Source organism: Tursiops truncatus, chromosome 19 (assembly GCF_011762595.2).
Source record: "Tursiops truncatus isolate mTurTru1 chromosome 19, mTurTru1.mat.Y, whole genome shotgun sequence".
NCBI classification, from domain to species: Eukaryota; Metazoa; Chordata; class Mammalia; order Artiodactyla; family Delphinidae; genus Tursiops; species Tursiops truncatus.
The window spans coordinates 33,359,182-33,374,732 of NC_047052.1; the positions used below are offsets into that span (position 1 = coordinate 33,359,182).

General features: G+C 36.8%; 1 protein-coding gene across 4 annotated transcripts in view; it reads left to right on the top strand.

Annotated features, from left to right (window-relative positions):
• BRD7 (bromodomain containing 7) overlaps positions 1-15,551 on the top strand; it is a 38,296-nt gene that overhangs the window by 4,856 nt on the left and 17,889 nt on the right. For all 4 annotated transcript variants that reach the window (XM_019932487.2, XM_019932488.2, XM_019932489.2 and 1 more), the window contains exons 3-5: positions 8,839-8,968; positions 9,320-9,377; positions 12,046-12,190. In XM_019932487.2, coding sequence (XP_019788046.1) covers positions 8,839-8,968; positions 9,320-9,377; positions 12,046-12,190 — 333 coding nt within the window. The remainder of the gene's footprint in view (positions 1-8,838; positions 8,969-9,319; positions 9,378-12,045; positions 12,191-15,551) is intronic.

Here is a 15,551-nt window from a genome sequence, read left to right on the forward strand (position 1 = left end):
GATAAAACATGCCCTTTCCCTTTTAAAGTGTTTTTCTAAAAGGCATTCATAACTTCTGCTTATATTTCATTAGCCAGAACTTAATCACTTAGCCACCCTTGCTGCTAGGGAGGCTGGGAAATGTCTTTTAGTTTAGGGAAAGGGTTGGGGGCATTAAATCCTAATAAAAATCAGGAATCTTTTACTTAGGAAAATAAGGAGAAGATAAAGTTTTGGGAAAGCACAGATGTTTACAACACAAAACCCTGTAATTTCTCAAAGATGTCATATAAAGTTAAGTAATATTCTTCTTTTGAGTAGGAAGGCTCTGATTATACTAGTTTAAAATGCCCCAACAGATAGTATCAGTATTGTTTCTCCCTGTAGAGCAGTGGTATTTAATACCAACCATAGCATTAAAAGCACACCATGCTTTAGTTTTTTGTTTTTTTTTGGGGGGGGGGGTTGTTTTTTGTTTTTTTAAGATTTTTTTGATGTGGACCATTTTTTAACGTCTTTATTGAATTTTTTACAATATTGCTTCTGTTTTATGTTTTGTTTTTTTGGCCACGAGGCATGTGGGATCTTAGCTCCCTAACCAGGGATCGAACCCGCACGCCCTGCATTGGAAGGTGATGTCTTAACCACTGGACTGCCAGGGAAGTCCCCATGCTTTAGTTTTAATCAGACCATAATCTGCACAACACCGAAGTGTGTTGGCTTTTTTTTCTTTTAAACATTTGAATGCCAAGCAGTTGGCAAAGAATTTGCCTGCTGGCATAACTCTAGTCTTTAGAAATCAGGGTACAGTGATGTTAACACTACAGTCAACATGGGGTCAACTATGTATTCTGAGCTATTACTGTAGTATAGTAGAAATATTCTTTTCATATCATACTATTAAACATAAAGGATCATATGTATAAAGCCATGAGTATTATACTTTATGGGCTTTATTATACTTTATGGGCTACTTCAGATATTTTCAGAGGTAACCTGACAACCCACTTTTCATTTATATGCTGACTTGAGAAGCTGATACCTGAACAGAATGGTACATTACTGCAGAAGTAAGGAAGCTTGCACACCATGTGGAGAACTAAGAACAATAGCATGAAAGTGGGTAGATCTGAGGGTGTGTACAAGGGACGTAAAGTAGTTCTGTTTTTGAAGCACAGAATACGTGAAGAGGAGTATGGGATAAGATCTGAGAGGCAGTTGAGATGGCAGAGTAGGGAGTTTGAACTTGAATGTGTAAGCAGTAGAGAGTCAAAAACTTTCTGAGTGGAAGAATGATAAAATGTTGAGCCTTAGTAACGGTAATCTGTTAACAGTATCTAGCAGATATTGAAGAGAGTAGAGACTGAGTGTAAGGAGACCTACTTAGAAGGCTTTTTATTGAAGTAATTCAGATGAGAGGTCTAAATTCTTTCATTGAAACTCAGACTTGTTCTTCAGAAAAGCATAATCCTAACCCGAATTCTGTCTTAACAACTTTGCGAGTCAGCTTCAGGTTTAGATGCTCAAAGAAGTTAGGCTAGTCCCGTTGCTAGGGATGTTATCAGAATAAAATGACAGGTGTTTTTCTTTAAATTTTTTAAAATCATGAGCATTAAATATATAGGATATTATTCACAATGCTAGAGTTAAGTAAAATTTTGTTTTAATTTATTTTTTATTGATGTAACATTAGTTTATAACATTATATCAGTTTCACGTGAACAGCATTATATTTCTACTTTTGTATACAGTACAACATGCCCACCACCAAAAATTTAGTTTCCATCCATCACCATACAGTTGATTCTTTTTACGCATTTCACCCTCCTCCCGTTCCCCTCTGGTAACCACTACTCTGTGCTTTGTATCTATGTGTTCAGGGTTTTTTTTGTTTGATTTGTTCATTTATTTTGTTTTCTTGTTTGTTTTTTATATTCCACATATGGGTGGAATCATAACAATATTTGTCTTTCTCCGTCTGACTTGTTCACTTAGCATAATATCCTCAAGGTCCGTCCATGTTGTTGCAAATGGCAAAATTTCGTCTTTTTTTAATGGCTGGGTAATATTTCATCATGTATGTATACATATGTATATATACACACACGTGTGTGTGTATATATGCATCCTTTTTTCCATTCGTCCATTGATAGGCACTCAGATTGTTTCCATATCCTGGCTATTATAAATAATGCTGCACTGAACATAGGAGTGCATATATCTTTTCAAATTAAGTAAAACTTTAAAATTTTTTATTTATTTACTTTTTTCGGCCGCGCCAGGCGGCATGTGGAATGTGGGATCTTAGTTCCCCGACCAGGGATCGAACCCACGTCCCCTACAGTGGAAGCATGGTGTCTTAACCACTAGACACCAGGGAAGTCCCAATGTAAGTAAGACTTCTAATGAAAATTTAAAACTTATTCATATACAATAAATTCCCATTTTTATTAAACACTATACTAGGTCCCAAGGGGCATACATACTCATAAAAACTAACATTTGAGTGTTTACTATATGCTAGGCATTGTTCTGACTTCTTTATATTTACTATTTTAATACTTAATAGCTTTATGGGGTAGGTACTATTAGTATCTCATTTTGTTGCTGAGTTAACTGTAAAGTAGCTTACAACTAGAGAGGAGAAATGAATGACTGTAATTGTTGAGCAAAGTGGGAATTCTCTCAAAACACAATTCATTGACTTCTTTCGTATGAATCTGCCATACCCAAGGTCTCAGGGCTGCTATGGCTTATTTGGGCTGGCAGAAAATCCTCTCTGCTTTTTCCCATTTTGCTGTTCCCTCCTGAGGTGGTCCTCTTTCTTTTTTTTTTTTTTAATAAATTTATTTATTTATTTATTTGGCTGCATTGCGTCTTCATTGCTGCGCGCGGACTTTCTCTAGTTGCAGCAAGCAGGGGCTACTCTTCATTGTGGTGCGCAGGCTTCTCACTGCGGTGGCTTCTCGTTGCTGGCACAGCTCTAGGCTCACGGGCTTCAGTAGTTGTGGCTTGCGGGCTCTAGGGCGCAGGCTCAGTAGCTGTGGTGCACAGGCTTAGTTGCTCCACGGCATGTGGGATCTTCGCGGACCAGGGCTCGAACCCGTGTCCTCTGCCTTGACAGGCGGATTCTCAACCACTGTGCTACCAGGGAAGCCCTCTGAGGTGGTCCTCTTAATCACAGAAGATCTTCCCAGAGAAGAAAGGACTCTGACTAAGGGCATAAGAGTAGTGTTGGTCCTCTGATAGAAGGATTATTTATTGGTTTGTTTATTCAGCAAATATCTACCAGAAACCTATGATGCACTGGACTCAAATGATAAATAAAATATAGTTCCTACTCTGCAGGAGCTCAAAGTTGGGCTGGGAAATCAGACACAAAAGGATAAATAAACTTCATGGCCTGGCAAGTTCTAATAGAGGTATGAATAAAGTGTTCTGGGAGTCCAGAGGAAAGTGTTTCTCATTATGCCTTGGGGAAGTAGGGGAAAGCATCATAGAGGTAAGAGCTAAATTATGTGGCAGATGCAACGGAGGGCCAAAGATGAGGTGTAGCTTCAAAGTAATAAAACTGATATTTTCATTTGAATTCTAAAATCAGCTGTTAAAACAAAGCAAAGTTCTGAAATGTTTTGTACACTGGAAGCATTATTTGAATATAGACATAGATACCTATGTATATATATATCTCTCCTACAAAAGTGACCAATGTGAAGGATAGTACCTAGAACTTCAGCTGTTACTTCTCATGCTTTCACGTTACCGTTTCACGCTGTCTCTTGTGATTAATTAATTCTACAAATATTATGTATTAGGTATTATTGAGCTTGGGGGTACAGAGCTGAATAAGACTTGGGCCTCTGCCCACCAGGAACTCCAGAAAGAGGCAAATGTGTCTATGACATGCAATGAGTGTTATAATATTAATAATATGAGCAAAGATTTACTTCAGAGGTGTTATGAATTAATAAAATAACTTGCCGTTGAGTCATGGATAAATTAGAATCTAGTCTGACATAAATGCAATGTGTTTGTAGTTATGGAAATAGCCACTGTTTTTCTCTCCTGCCTCAGACCTTCATACACACAGGATATTTACTCTCCCTAGAATTCTGTTCCCACCCTCAACCTGGCTAAATTTTCTCTCCTTCAGATCTCAACTCAGATGTTACTTCTTCATAGAAGCCTTCCCTTACTTCTCCAGTCTAAATTAGATTCACCCAACAGTTATCCTCTCCTTGAAATCTGTTTGGGTTTCTTTTACTAAGTTGTTTGATGTCTGTGGCTTTTTACACTGCTGGCTTCCTAAGGGCAGGACTGTGTTTGTTTATCCACCAGTAAATATCCACACAGTAGAACCTCATTTATTTATTGAATGCATGAATGAATGAGTATTCACCATGTGCTAGGTAGGCACTGTGCTAAACATTCAGATACACTATCTTCTTTAATCCTCAAAACACTCTTCTGAGGTAGGTATTGTTGTGTCTATTTTAGGGATGAGGAAATTAGTCCCCCCACAAAAATTATGCACTTGATCCATGATCTCATAGCTAATAAGTGGCAAAGCCAGAATTTGAACCCATTTTATAAACTGAAATTATAAACCCTCCTACCTGAAGTTAAATGGCTTTAGTATTTTTGTTCAGTTTTCTCTGTGTAATTAGAAAAATAAACCGCTCTTAACCAGAACTGTGTTAACTTCCGGTTTTACGTATCTATTACAAGTGGCGTTAACAGTAGGGTTCTATAGTATTTTGAAATCATAAAAAAAAAATTGGAAGGTAGGAATCAGAATGTTAGGTGGAGAGAGAACTGTAGAGATCAGAGCCTCTTGTTTTACAGGTGAAACAGACTAAAACAGTGGAATAACTTGTTCAGGTTTACATTCTGGTAAATTAGAAGCTAGATCTCCTAATATCTAGTCTGGCAATAACATGTTACAATATCTCCTTTCACTTTAGGGTAGTTTCCAAGTATATGTTTTTTATATTCTTTTTTTCTTTTGGACTCTGGCCCAGAAGGCAGTATTCTCTTGCCGTACCAAATAGTAAAGTGGTCACTGTAGACCAGTCTAACTAGATAAAGTTACCAGATAGGGGTAGTACAGAGACACATTATACCTTCCCTTGGTACTTTTTCAGCTTTTCTGTTTCATGGTCATTTCACCATCTCATAAACTCTAAAATAAGAATCAACAGTTGAATCTGTATCTTGCAGGTGATAAAGAGGCCTAGTGAGAGTAAATGAGTGCCTGAGAAGGTCAGAGTGTGTTAAGGATGAAGCTAGAGCAAGAACTTGAGCCTCTAGACCATGTGTCAGCAAACTAGAGCAAGCACCACCTGATTGTGTAAATAAAGTTTTATTAGAACATAGCCACACCCATTCATTTACATATTGTCTGTGGCTGCTTTCTTGCTATACCAGCAAAGGTTAGTAGTTGCGACAGACATTATGGACCACAAAGCATAAATTATGCTACCTGGCTGTTCACCAAAAAAAAAAAGTTTGCCAGCCCCTACTCCAGACTTCTTGTACTATGGCCTTAGTTCTTTCCACCTAGGAGAGTGCTTACTGCCTTTTCAGGCTGTCCTCTATCCACAATTTATGTTTAATAGGAAGAGATCTTGTCTCTGAGGGTCTTTTTTCCATTGAACAGTTGTTCTAAACCTGCCAACCTATAAAAGATTCATACTAGTTTTTCTGGGGAAAAGATACAAAACTTTCCTGAGTCAAAAATTGCTGCTCAGGGCTTCCCTGGGTGGCGCAGTGGTTGAGAGTCCGCCTGCCGATGCAGGGGACATGGGTTCATGCCCCGGTCCGGGAAGACCCCACATGCCGCGGAGCGGCTGGGCCCATGAGCCATGGCCGCTGAGCCTGCGCGTCCGGAGCCTGTGCTCCGCAATGGGAGAGGCCACAACAGTGAGAGGCCCGCGTACTGCAAAAAAAAAAAAAAAAAAAAAAAATTGCTGCTCCAAAATATGAGGCCATAAAAAAGATAGCAGTCAACTTAATGGAAACTGACATCAAGTGCACAATGAGTACAGTTTATAACATTGTTCTCTGGAGCTTCAGTCAGTCATATATTCTGTATTAGATGCTTTGGGCTCTGAGAATCGAATGTGAAGTTCTGTATCAGTGATACTCAAAGTGTGATCACTGCATCGGCAACACCCACATAGCCTAGAAACTTGTTAGTAATGCAGATTCAGAGGCTCTACTCTAGACCTACTGGATCAGTAATTCTGGGGACAGGGCCTAGTCATTGGTGTTTTGTTTGTTTGTTTTTTGGTGGTACAAGGACCTCTCACTGTTGTGGCCTCTCCCGTTGCGGAGCACAGGCTCCAGACGCGCAGGCTCAGTGGCCATGGCTCACGGGCCCAGCCGCTCCATGGCATGTGGGATCTTCCCGGACCCGGGCATGAACCCGTGTCCCCTGCATCGGCAGGTGGACTCTCAACCACTGTGCCACCAGGGATGCCCGTCATTGGTGTTTTAACAAGACCTTCAGGTGATTCTGATGCACACTGAAGCTTGAGAACCATAATGAGACCTCAGAGTTTGCATTTCTAGCAATTCCCCAGATGATGCTGATGTTGCTGGTCTGGGAACCACACTTTGAGAACCACTGCTCTAGATACTAGAACAAGAAATTTGGACATGGGCCAAGAAAATTAAGATCCTATTGAGAATCTTGAGCATAAAATAGACATTTTGGGACAATTTTACTATAAAATTTAATTTTTAAAATTCAAAGAACAGAGAATTAAAAAAACAAAAACTACCACCTGGACACCAACCATTCAGCTTTAACAAATCGTAACATTTTGCCTTTTGCTCGTATTTTTGGGTTTTGTTTTTTTTAAGAAATTAGAGTACAGACACAGATGAAACTTTCTGTGTACCCTGCCAGAATCCATTCCTCTTCCTCATTCCCTACAGAGGACCATGAATTTGGTGTGCATCACATGAAAACTTGTTCTTAGAATTTTACTCCTTCTGCATACGTTTGTAAAATACACTAATATATTTTCAAAACTTGCATAACTAATCTTGTAATAATTCTCAACTTTTTCCTCCAGAAATTGTTTCTGAATATAATACATGCTGATACAGTGTAACTTTAGACTATTAATTTTACTTGCTATGTAAATATGCCATAATTTATTAATCCATATTCCTTTTAGTAGGTTGTTCCTAATTTTTTACTATTTCACAGAGTCCTGTAATAAACTTGCACATGTCTACATGTACACTTGTGAAAGGAAGTTTCTCTAGGGTATATGCCCAGGAGTAGAATAGCTGAGAAGTAGGATAAAGGTAGCTTCAGCTTCATTAGATATTGTTTATTGTTCTCCTAATGGTTGTACCTATTTACTCACCCATCTGCAAGGTATGAGAGCCCCATTTCTCCACATTTTCATCAAAACTTGACATTTTTAGACATTTTAATTTTTACCAATCATAGAGATGTGAAATGCCTTCCAGTTTTTAAATTCATAATTCCCAGAGTTCCAGGAAGCCTGAAGCTAGTTTTCATGTTTCTTAACATTTCCAGTTTTTTTTCTGGGAATTACTTATGATACCCGTTACCCATTTTCTATTGGGTTATTTACCTTTTTACATGAATCTGTAGGTGCTCTTTATGTAATCTTTGCTAATACTTTGAGTTATTTGTGTTTCTCAGTCAATAGGCTAGTCTTTTAGCTTTATAGATAAGAAAATCCCTCCTCTTGAGTCATAAAGATTCTTTTACTTTATCTCAAGTTTTAAAATTAAGTCTTTAATTTATCTGAAATTTACTTTTACACGTGGTATGAGGTGGAGATCTAATTTCATATTCTTTTTAAATGTAGATAACCAGTTGTCCCAGCACTACCCTTTTGTCATTGATTTATAATGCCAATCTGTGATACATCAAAGACTTTTCTATGTGCATGGGTCTGTTTCTGGGCTCTATGATACGTTCTATAGGTCCGTTTGTCCCTGTGTCAGACCCACGTTGTCTTAATTATCATTTTATACAAATACTTAATATCTGATAAGACATTTTATTGTGACCTTTTTCAAAACTGTTCTATTCTTGATGACTCACTCTTCAAGATAGATTATACAATTGGCTTATCAAATTTCATGAAAAATCCTGTCTTACAATTTTGATAGGCATTACATTTTTTTTATTTTATTTTATTTATTTATTTATTTATTTGTTGGGTCTTTCTCTAGTTGCGGTGAGCGGGGGTCACTCTTCATCGTGGTGCACAGGCCTCTTACTGTCGTGGCCTCTTGTTGTGCAGCACAAGCTCCAGACGCGCACTCAGTAGTTGTGGCTCATGGGCCTAGCTGCTCCGCGGCATGTGGGATCTTCCCATACCAGGGCTCGAACCCGTGTCCCCTGCATTGGCAGGCAGATTCTCAACCACTGCACCACCAGGGAAGCCCCAGGCATTACATTTTATTTATAGATTACTTTGGAGCAAATTGACTTTCAGTTCATGAACATGGTATATCTCCTTTATTCAGATCTTCCACAGTGGCCTTTCAGTAATGTTTCATGATTTTTCCTAAAAGGTATTGCTCATCTTTTATTAGATTTACTCCTGGGTATATTATCTTGCTTTTGTGAATAGTATTATTTTTCTAATTGGTTGTTTCTACCATAAAGAAGCACTTTTTTTTCCCCCTTTATGAACATATTATTCTCTCATTTTCCAGCAGATGGCAGTAAAATACATTAAGATTTCATTATTAATAATCTTTTCAGTGGTGTCTTCTTTTTTTCCACTGAAATTAAAATGATTTGTTTTAGAGGTATTGATTCTGGAGTATTTCTAAATTATCTCCCTTTGTTCCATTTAGGAAGATAAAAAGAAGCGAGATCGGGACCGCGTGGACAATGAGGCAGAAAAAGACCTCCAGTGTCAGGCCCCTGTAGGATTAGACTTGCCTCCTGAGAAGCCTCTTGCAAGCTCTTTAGCCAAACAAGAAGGTTGGAATAACTCTGAATTAACTGTTCTGAATGAGGAGGCTGAAATTATTTTAAAGATGGTAGCCAGGGAAAGTGACTGGGTTTTTAGCTTTTAAGTTAAAGTTTAAAAGCTGTTAAATTAAATTTTCTTTTAAGTTTTCTTATTTATATCACTGCTTAAGAGCTTTAAATTAGCTTCAGTTTTAAACTTGATATTCTCATACTTTACCATATTTGAAAGATAAATGGAATTTCTCTGAGATGTTTAATGATGGGTATGAGATAAGTCATATATAGAAAGAAAATAAGCTAAACAATACTCTCTAGAATCTTCCTTTTTAAAACACTCTGTTCCTTTCTTCTTTACTTTAGAAGTAGAACAGACACCCCTTCAAGAAGCTTTGAATCAACTGATGAGACAACTGCAGAGGTGAATGTTTTTTCCAACATTTTTATAACATGGAAATTGAAATGGGAAATACAGGATCCAAACCACGTCTTTTTATTATTATTATTTGTTAAAGCCATATTTTATGGCCTGTATCCAAATGTACTTGATTTTAAAGTGGATGATAAATATTTTGCCTGGCAATAGAAGTACTCCAAGAGGCTGACTTCTAGATGTTCTCATTTGGTTTGTTTTAAATGGCAGCTTGAAGAGTGTTACTTAATACTCTTAATGGAAAATTTCTCCTTAATCTAAAGTAACTTCTGATGTTAAAGCTTTAAACCAGGATTAAACAATATAGATATTTCCATTTGCTGATACATAAACACACCTTCTGTATGTTTGTGCAGTGCTTATCACTGCTGTCAATATTCAGCAATTCCCAAGTCTGGGAGAAGAGACAAAATGCCATAAATAAGATTTGTGACCCTCTCTTAAATGCAGAAATTTGTTCTAAAAATTACAATATCTTGATAACACTAATGATAAGTTCTTAGAAAAGAATAACATGATCTTCATTAAAATATTTGTTTTGATACCTCTCTTTACTCAGAATTTGAATTCTCAGCTCAAAGACATTTACATTATTGGCAGAGGATTCATGGGTATAGGGCATGCATTCTCACAGTGAGTTTTCTTCTTACCATGTTGGCCTTGTATGTCAACCCCAGAACATATCATAAATAATTTTTTAAGGTAAAGCCTCTACTGCTATCTGTATTCAACACCAATTCAGCTTTGCAGTGAAAATCAGAAATTAGTGGTCTCTCTTCCTCTTTGGTGTTACAGAACAATTGAGATACTTACATCTCAAGTCTTTACACTTGAGTAAATCATTCATTACTTGTCCCAAAGGAGTGAACAGGTAAGTATTAAGCATTCCAACTCAATTAGAATGTATGACTATAAAGCATTTTGGCTACCTTTTAATTTTGTTTCTTACAACGTAAGACCGGAATGTAGGGTAATGACGTCTCCTTAAAAGAAATCTACTTATCAGGGTCTCTCTTAGTCTAAGGATGTTCACATTGCTCAGGACATTTTGGGAATTAGAATCCAGAGCCACATTTTTTTGGAATAGCCTCAGTGATTCTTCATCCTTGAGGCTCAAATGCTGGTAAAGAATATAGTTGACCAAGTTTAATAATAGCATTTTTGGTCAAACCAAGTGGGACTCTGTATTAAAGTGACTGATTTTAGGAGGTATAGATAATTTGCTCTGAAGAGGCCCTCCAGAGATGCTTCATGGTGTTATTCACAGTAGCTTTCATGGATAATATGCATTTGGATGTATAAGTTCCAGACTGGACTTTTTTGCTTATTCTCGGTACTTTTTAATCTCACTGCTTAGGCGTCCTGCTGGGAAGAACAAAGGCAGATTCACACACACCTAAATTCAGATTCCATCTCTGTATTTTATCAGATTTATGACCTAGAACAAATCATTTGACCTCTGAGCCTCAGTATTCTCATCTCTAAGTGAGGATACCACCTCCTTGATGGCTTTTGTGAGGATTAGATATAAAATACTTCAATTCCCTACCACTGGCCCTGGCATGTGGTAAATACATCTTTTAAATTGTTGCTATTCTTATTTTTAAATAATAATAAATATATTTATTTAATAATAACCATTTTTATTGATGTGATTATTTGGAGTAAGAAAGCTTTGATATGCCAGAGTTCCAGAGGAAAATAACAGTCTAATGAACTAATCTTATAGAGCAGTGGTTCTCAACCCTGTCTGTCCTGGAAATATCAAAATTCAACCCTAGAAAAACCATTGCCTGGACCACCCTCCTATAAGAGATTCTCATATAGTGGGTCTAGGGTAAGCCTCCCACCCCACTGGAATTTTTTTAAAGCTCCTCTAATGATTCTCATGCACAGACAGAGTTAAGAACCTATGATGGAAAGCACTGGGTCTCAAGTATGGGGGTATTATGAGGACCTTTTTAATGTCAGTTTTTTGAGACCCCCCCCCCCACCTACACACACAATAGAAGTTGTATCCATTGATTAAGAAAATATATATAGTCATCCCTTGGTATCCACAGGGGATTGATTCCAGGAGCCCCCGTAGATACCAGAATCCAAGGATGCTCAGGTCCCTTATATAAAATGACAGCAGTCCAGTGAATACAGTCAGCCCTCCATATCCACACTGAGAAACCCACGGATACAGAGGGCCAGCTGTACTCGTGAGGAGGCAACAGCTCTGTGGCCCAAGAGTCCAAGCCTAATTAGAAACCAACATGGAAGATTGCAGGTGTGCATTCATTGTTATTGTTTCTGCTTTTTCCTCTATGATTGATAAAAATACATAGTACTAATCTTCCAGAGTACAAGATATTGGTTAGTTAATCTAGATGTCTTATTTTGTTTCATCTTTCCCTGTGTTGGAGATGCTGTGAATTAATTAAGCTGCATATTTTAAAAGATTCTCTGTCTTAAGTGTACAATTTATATGTAAAGCATCTTAACCTTATTAAATAGTTAGTAGTCTTTAAAATTGTTATTTCAGTTTTCAGTGAAAAACGCATTAGCCTACTACAAATTCTACATCTGAAGGGTTTCCTCTGACTCATGCTCCTTGACCAGTAGATTTGTTTGTGGTAGAAATAAAATTGCCTTTTTCCTGTCTTCACAGGAAAGACCCAAGTGCTTTCTTTTCATTTCCTGTGACTGATTTTATTGCTCCCGGCTACTCCATGATCATTAAACACCCAATGGATTTTAGTACCATGAAAGAAAAGATCAAGAACAATGATTACCAGTCCATAGAAGAACTAAAGGTAACTCTAGCTACTTACCTCGTGTTGGAGAAATAGACTGAGCTGTGCTACAAAGTAACATACCTATTCAATTGAGAGTCAAACTTTTGGATCCTATATGTACAAAAATCCTGGCAGAAATCTGCACGTCTGGTATTCAGAATCTTTCTCAAGTTTATTTTAATACCTAAAATCTGTATTTTTTTGTCTTAGAAAACATCTTTGAGCTTGGTGATTAAAAAACCAGACAAAATAAGCCATCTGCTGTCTTTTATTATTTTGTGGGTTTTGGTAAAATTTTTAATTTCATGCATTCTATAAAATATTTTCTCAACCTTTAAAATGAAAAGATGTTTGATTTTTAATTTAAGATCAATGCAGGTAAAATGGATTTTTTTAAATTAAAGTATAATTAACAATATTGTATTAGTTTCAGGTGTACAGCAAAGTGCTTCAGTTATATATTTTTTCAGATTATTTTCCATTATAGGTTATTAACAAGATATTGAATAGTCAGTATTTTAATGGAAGTTGATTTAGAGTAGTTTCTTTTTCTATTTCTAGACATCTTCCTAATACAGAATAAATTGGCTTGTCTAGAAATACTAAACAGAAGTTTAATTACATTTTCTTGGGGCTTCCCTGGTGGCGCAGTGGTTAAGAATCTGCCTGCCAGTTCAGAAGACACGGGTTCAAGCCCTGGTCTGGGAAGATCCCATGTGCCGCAGAGCAGCTAAGCCCGTGAGCCACAACTACTGAGCCTGTGCTCTAGACCCCACGAGCCACGACTACTGAACCCACGTGCCACAACTACTGAAACCTACACGCCTAGAGCCTGTGCTCCGCAACAAGCCACCGCAACGAAGAGTAGCCCCTGCTCGCCACAACTAGAGGGAGCCTGCGTGCAGCAATGAAGACCCATCGCAGCCAAAAATAAAAATAAAAAATAAATAAGTTTAATTACATTCTCTAGTTTGATGAAAGTCAGTTGCTCCCTGTGTTCACTTCGGCTATACTTGTTTAGCATATTTTCTTCAACTTTAAGAAGAGAGAAATTTATAAATTACAAGTAAAGAACCTACAAGCTACCAAGATGATACATATGCCTAATGTTATAGTTGAAGTTTTTTCCATCTTTAAATAGCCTTGGTATATATGTTGGTTTCAGAGTTATACTTTACATTTTAGTCATCCGAAGAAAAGGAACCATGTGTTTTCTTTTTTAATTTGCTCTGCACCAAACCATTACAAACTTAACTGGTTTAGATAATATCTATTCTATCTTTGTTTTTTCTGGTTGAACATTGTAGCGTTCACCTGACCTAAGGGCTAGACCCTAATCAGTTACAGAAGGAAAATAAGACAGTAAACGTTTACTTGGTCTCTTTTTTTTTTCATCCACGTTGATCGGTTGAAATTTATAACACTACCATTTAGTTCTGTCTTTACTATCAACTTGAATGTATAGATAATATTTCACTCTGAAAAACCTGAATTGTATTCTCTTGTATTCAAAGAAATGGAAACTTTTCTCAACCTTTCATCTGGTGAAAATTAGGCTAGAACTGTTTATTTCAGCATATTTCGGACCTTATATAATGCTTAATGGAAAATTTTTCACAGTTTTTTTTCCTTTTTGTGAATAGTTTTCCTTGGATCTTTTCCTTATGATGACATGAGGGACTAGAAGTATGCCCCCTAAGTGTTTTTGAGCTATGGTCAAGATTTATCATAATTGAAGTGAACAAGTATTTTTAACTTTTTGGAGTTTTCTACATTACTACACTTTTTTCTCAGGAAAATTCAATAGCCCAATGTAGTATTTATTAGCTTATCCAGCTCATTAGGCTGTTCAAGGTTTTTTTTTATTATTACATGAAAAGTATGCAGAAAGGTCATTCAGCTTTATGAATGATGAAGTGCCATTACACAAAAGTCCAGTAAAGCCTAGCACGTGGCAGTTAAGATTCATGGAATCTACAAATTGCCTTAACAGATCAGACCTGCAATCAGAATAGTCCAGTACTCTCTTGCCAGTTAGAGACCAATGGTCATTTAGTGTAATAGTCATCTAGTGTCTCCCCTCATTTGCTTCTCCTACCCCCAAATATATGTTTAATAATTCTTAATGGAATGGAAGCTTTTCAGAATATCTGTAAAAGGGTTCTTAACCTGGGGTCCTTTGGGTAGCCATGGATGAGCCTCTAGGGGGACCAGGAACCTTATAAAATGACATGAAAATTTTGTGTTCACCTTTGTATTACATGTATGTGCTTGAGGAGTGGATCCATAGCTTTCATCAGATTCTTAGGGATCCAGGACCGAGCAAAATCCTAACTGATTAGAGACTTGGCCAAGAACTGAGGAGCCACATATACTTCGTTTCATCTCCTTTAAATTTAATATCAAATTTATTGTGACCCTTGAACAGTCTTCTCATATGCTTTTAAATAATATTCAGTCTACCTATCTTCATTACATTAAGTGTTCTAAGCTGTCATCACTAGTTATTAAATAATGGGGCTTGAATGTTTCGTTTTAAATTCAGAGGAGGAGTTTGGGGCTCAGATTATTTTTTGTTGGGTTTTTATCATTTTAACTTAGCAAGGCCTTGGCATAATCGCCCTCACGTTTATACAATGTAAAAATTACTTAACCATGAAAATATGCAGTGGGATTGAGTTCCCCAGCACATGTGCATACTTTGAAATTTAAACCAAAAGTACAGTTTTGATAATTTGCCTACTGCAGTTACATGTTGTAACTCTTTGAGGTTGTATGGTTTATTTCAGGTTGGCATGATTTTGCAACATTCTGCAAATTATGTTTAGCTTATAACAGTATCCAAACACTTAAAAGAAAATTAGTGTAAATGTTTCGCCATTTTTGCTCAGTTAATTTGAATCTGGTAGGAAATATTGTGATAATTTAATATTGTCCCAGTTTTCAGTCAGGATCTGAAGTAAAACATTTAACTCATAACTGGAGAATTAAGATGTTTGTTTTAAAACTAAGAATATTTTTTAATTAAATGAAGTACACAGTTAAAATTATTAAATATAAGATAGAAGTATTTTCTTCTAATTCTTTTTTTGTGCAATAAGATTGTACTGAAGAAACCGATTTTAAAATTTTATCTCGGGATCTAAAATTTATATAGTTACTATAGAATGTTTAAGAATTTGGAAAGGAATGTAGTAGGATATTTAATTTAGCAGTATTCGTTTTGTTAAGTGCGTTTTATTTTTTTAATTTTTTTTTAAGTTTAAGTTTTTTCTTTCTTTTTTTTTTTTTTTGGGCTGTGTTGGGTCTTTGTTGCGTTTGGGCTTTCTCTAGTTGTGGCGAGCAGGGGCTACTCTTCGTTGCCGTGTGCGGGCTTCTC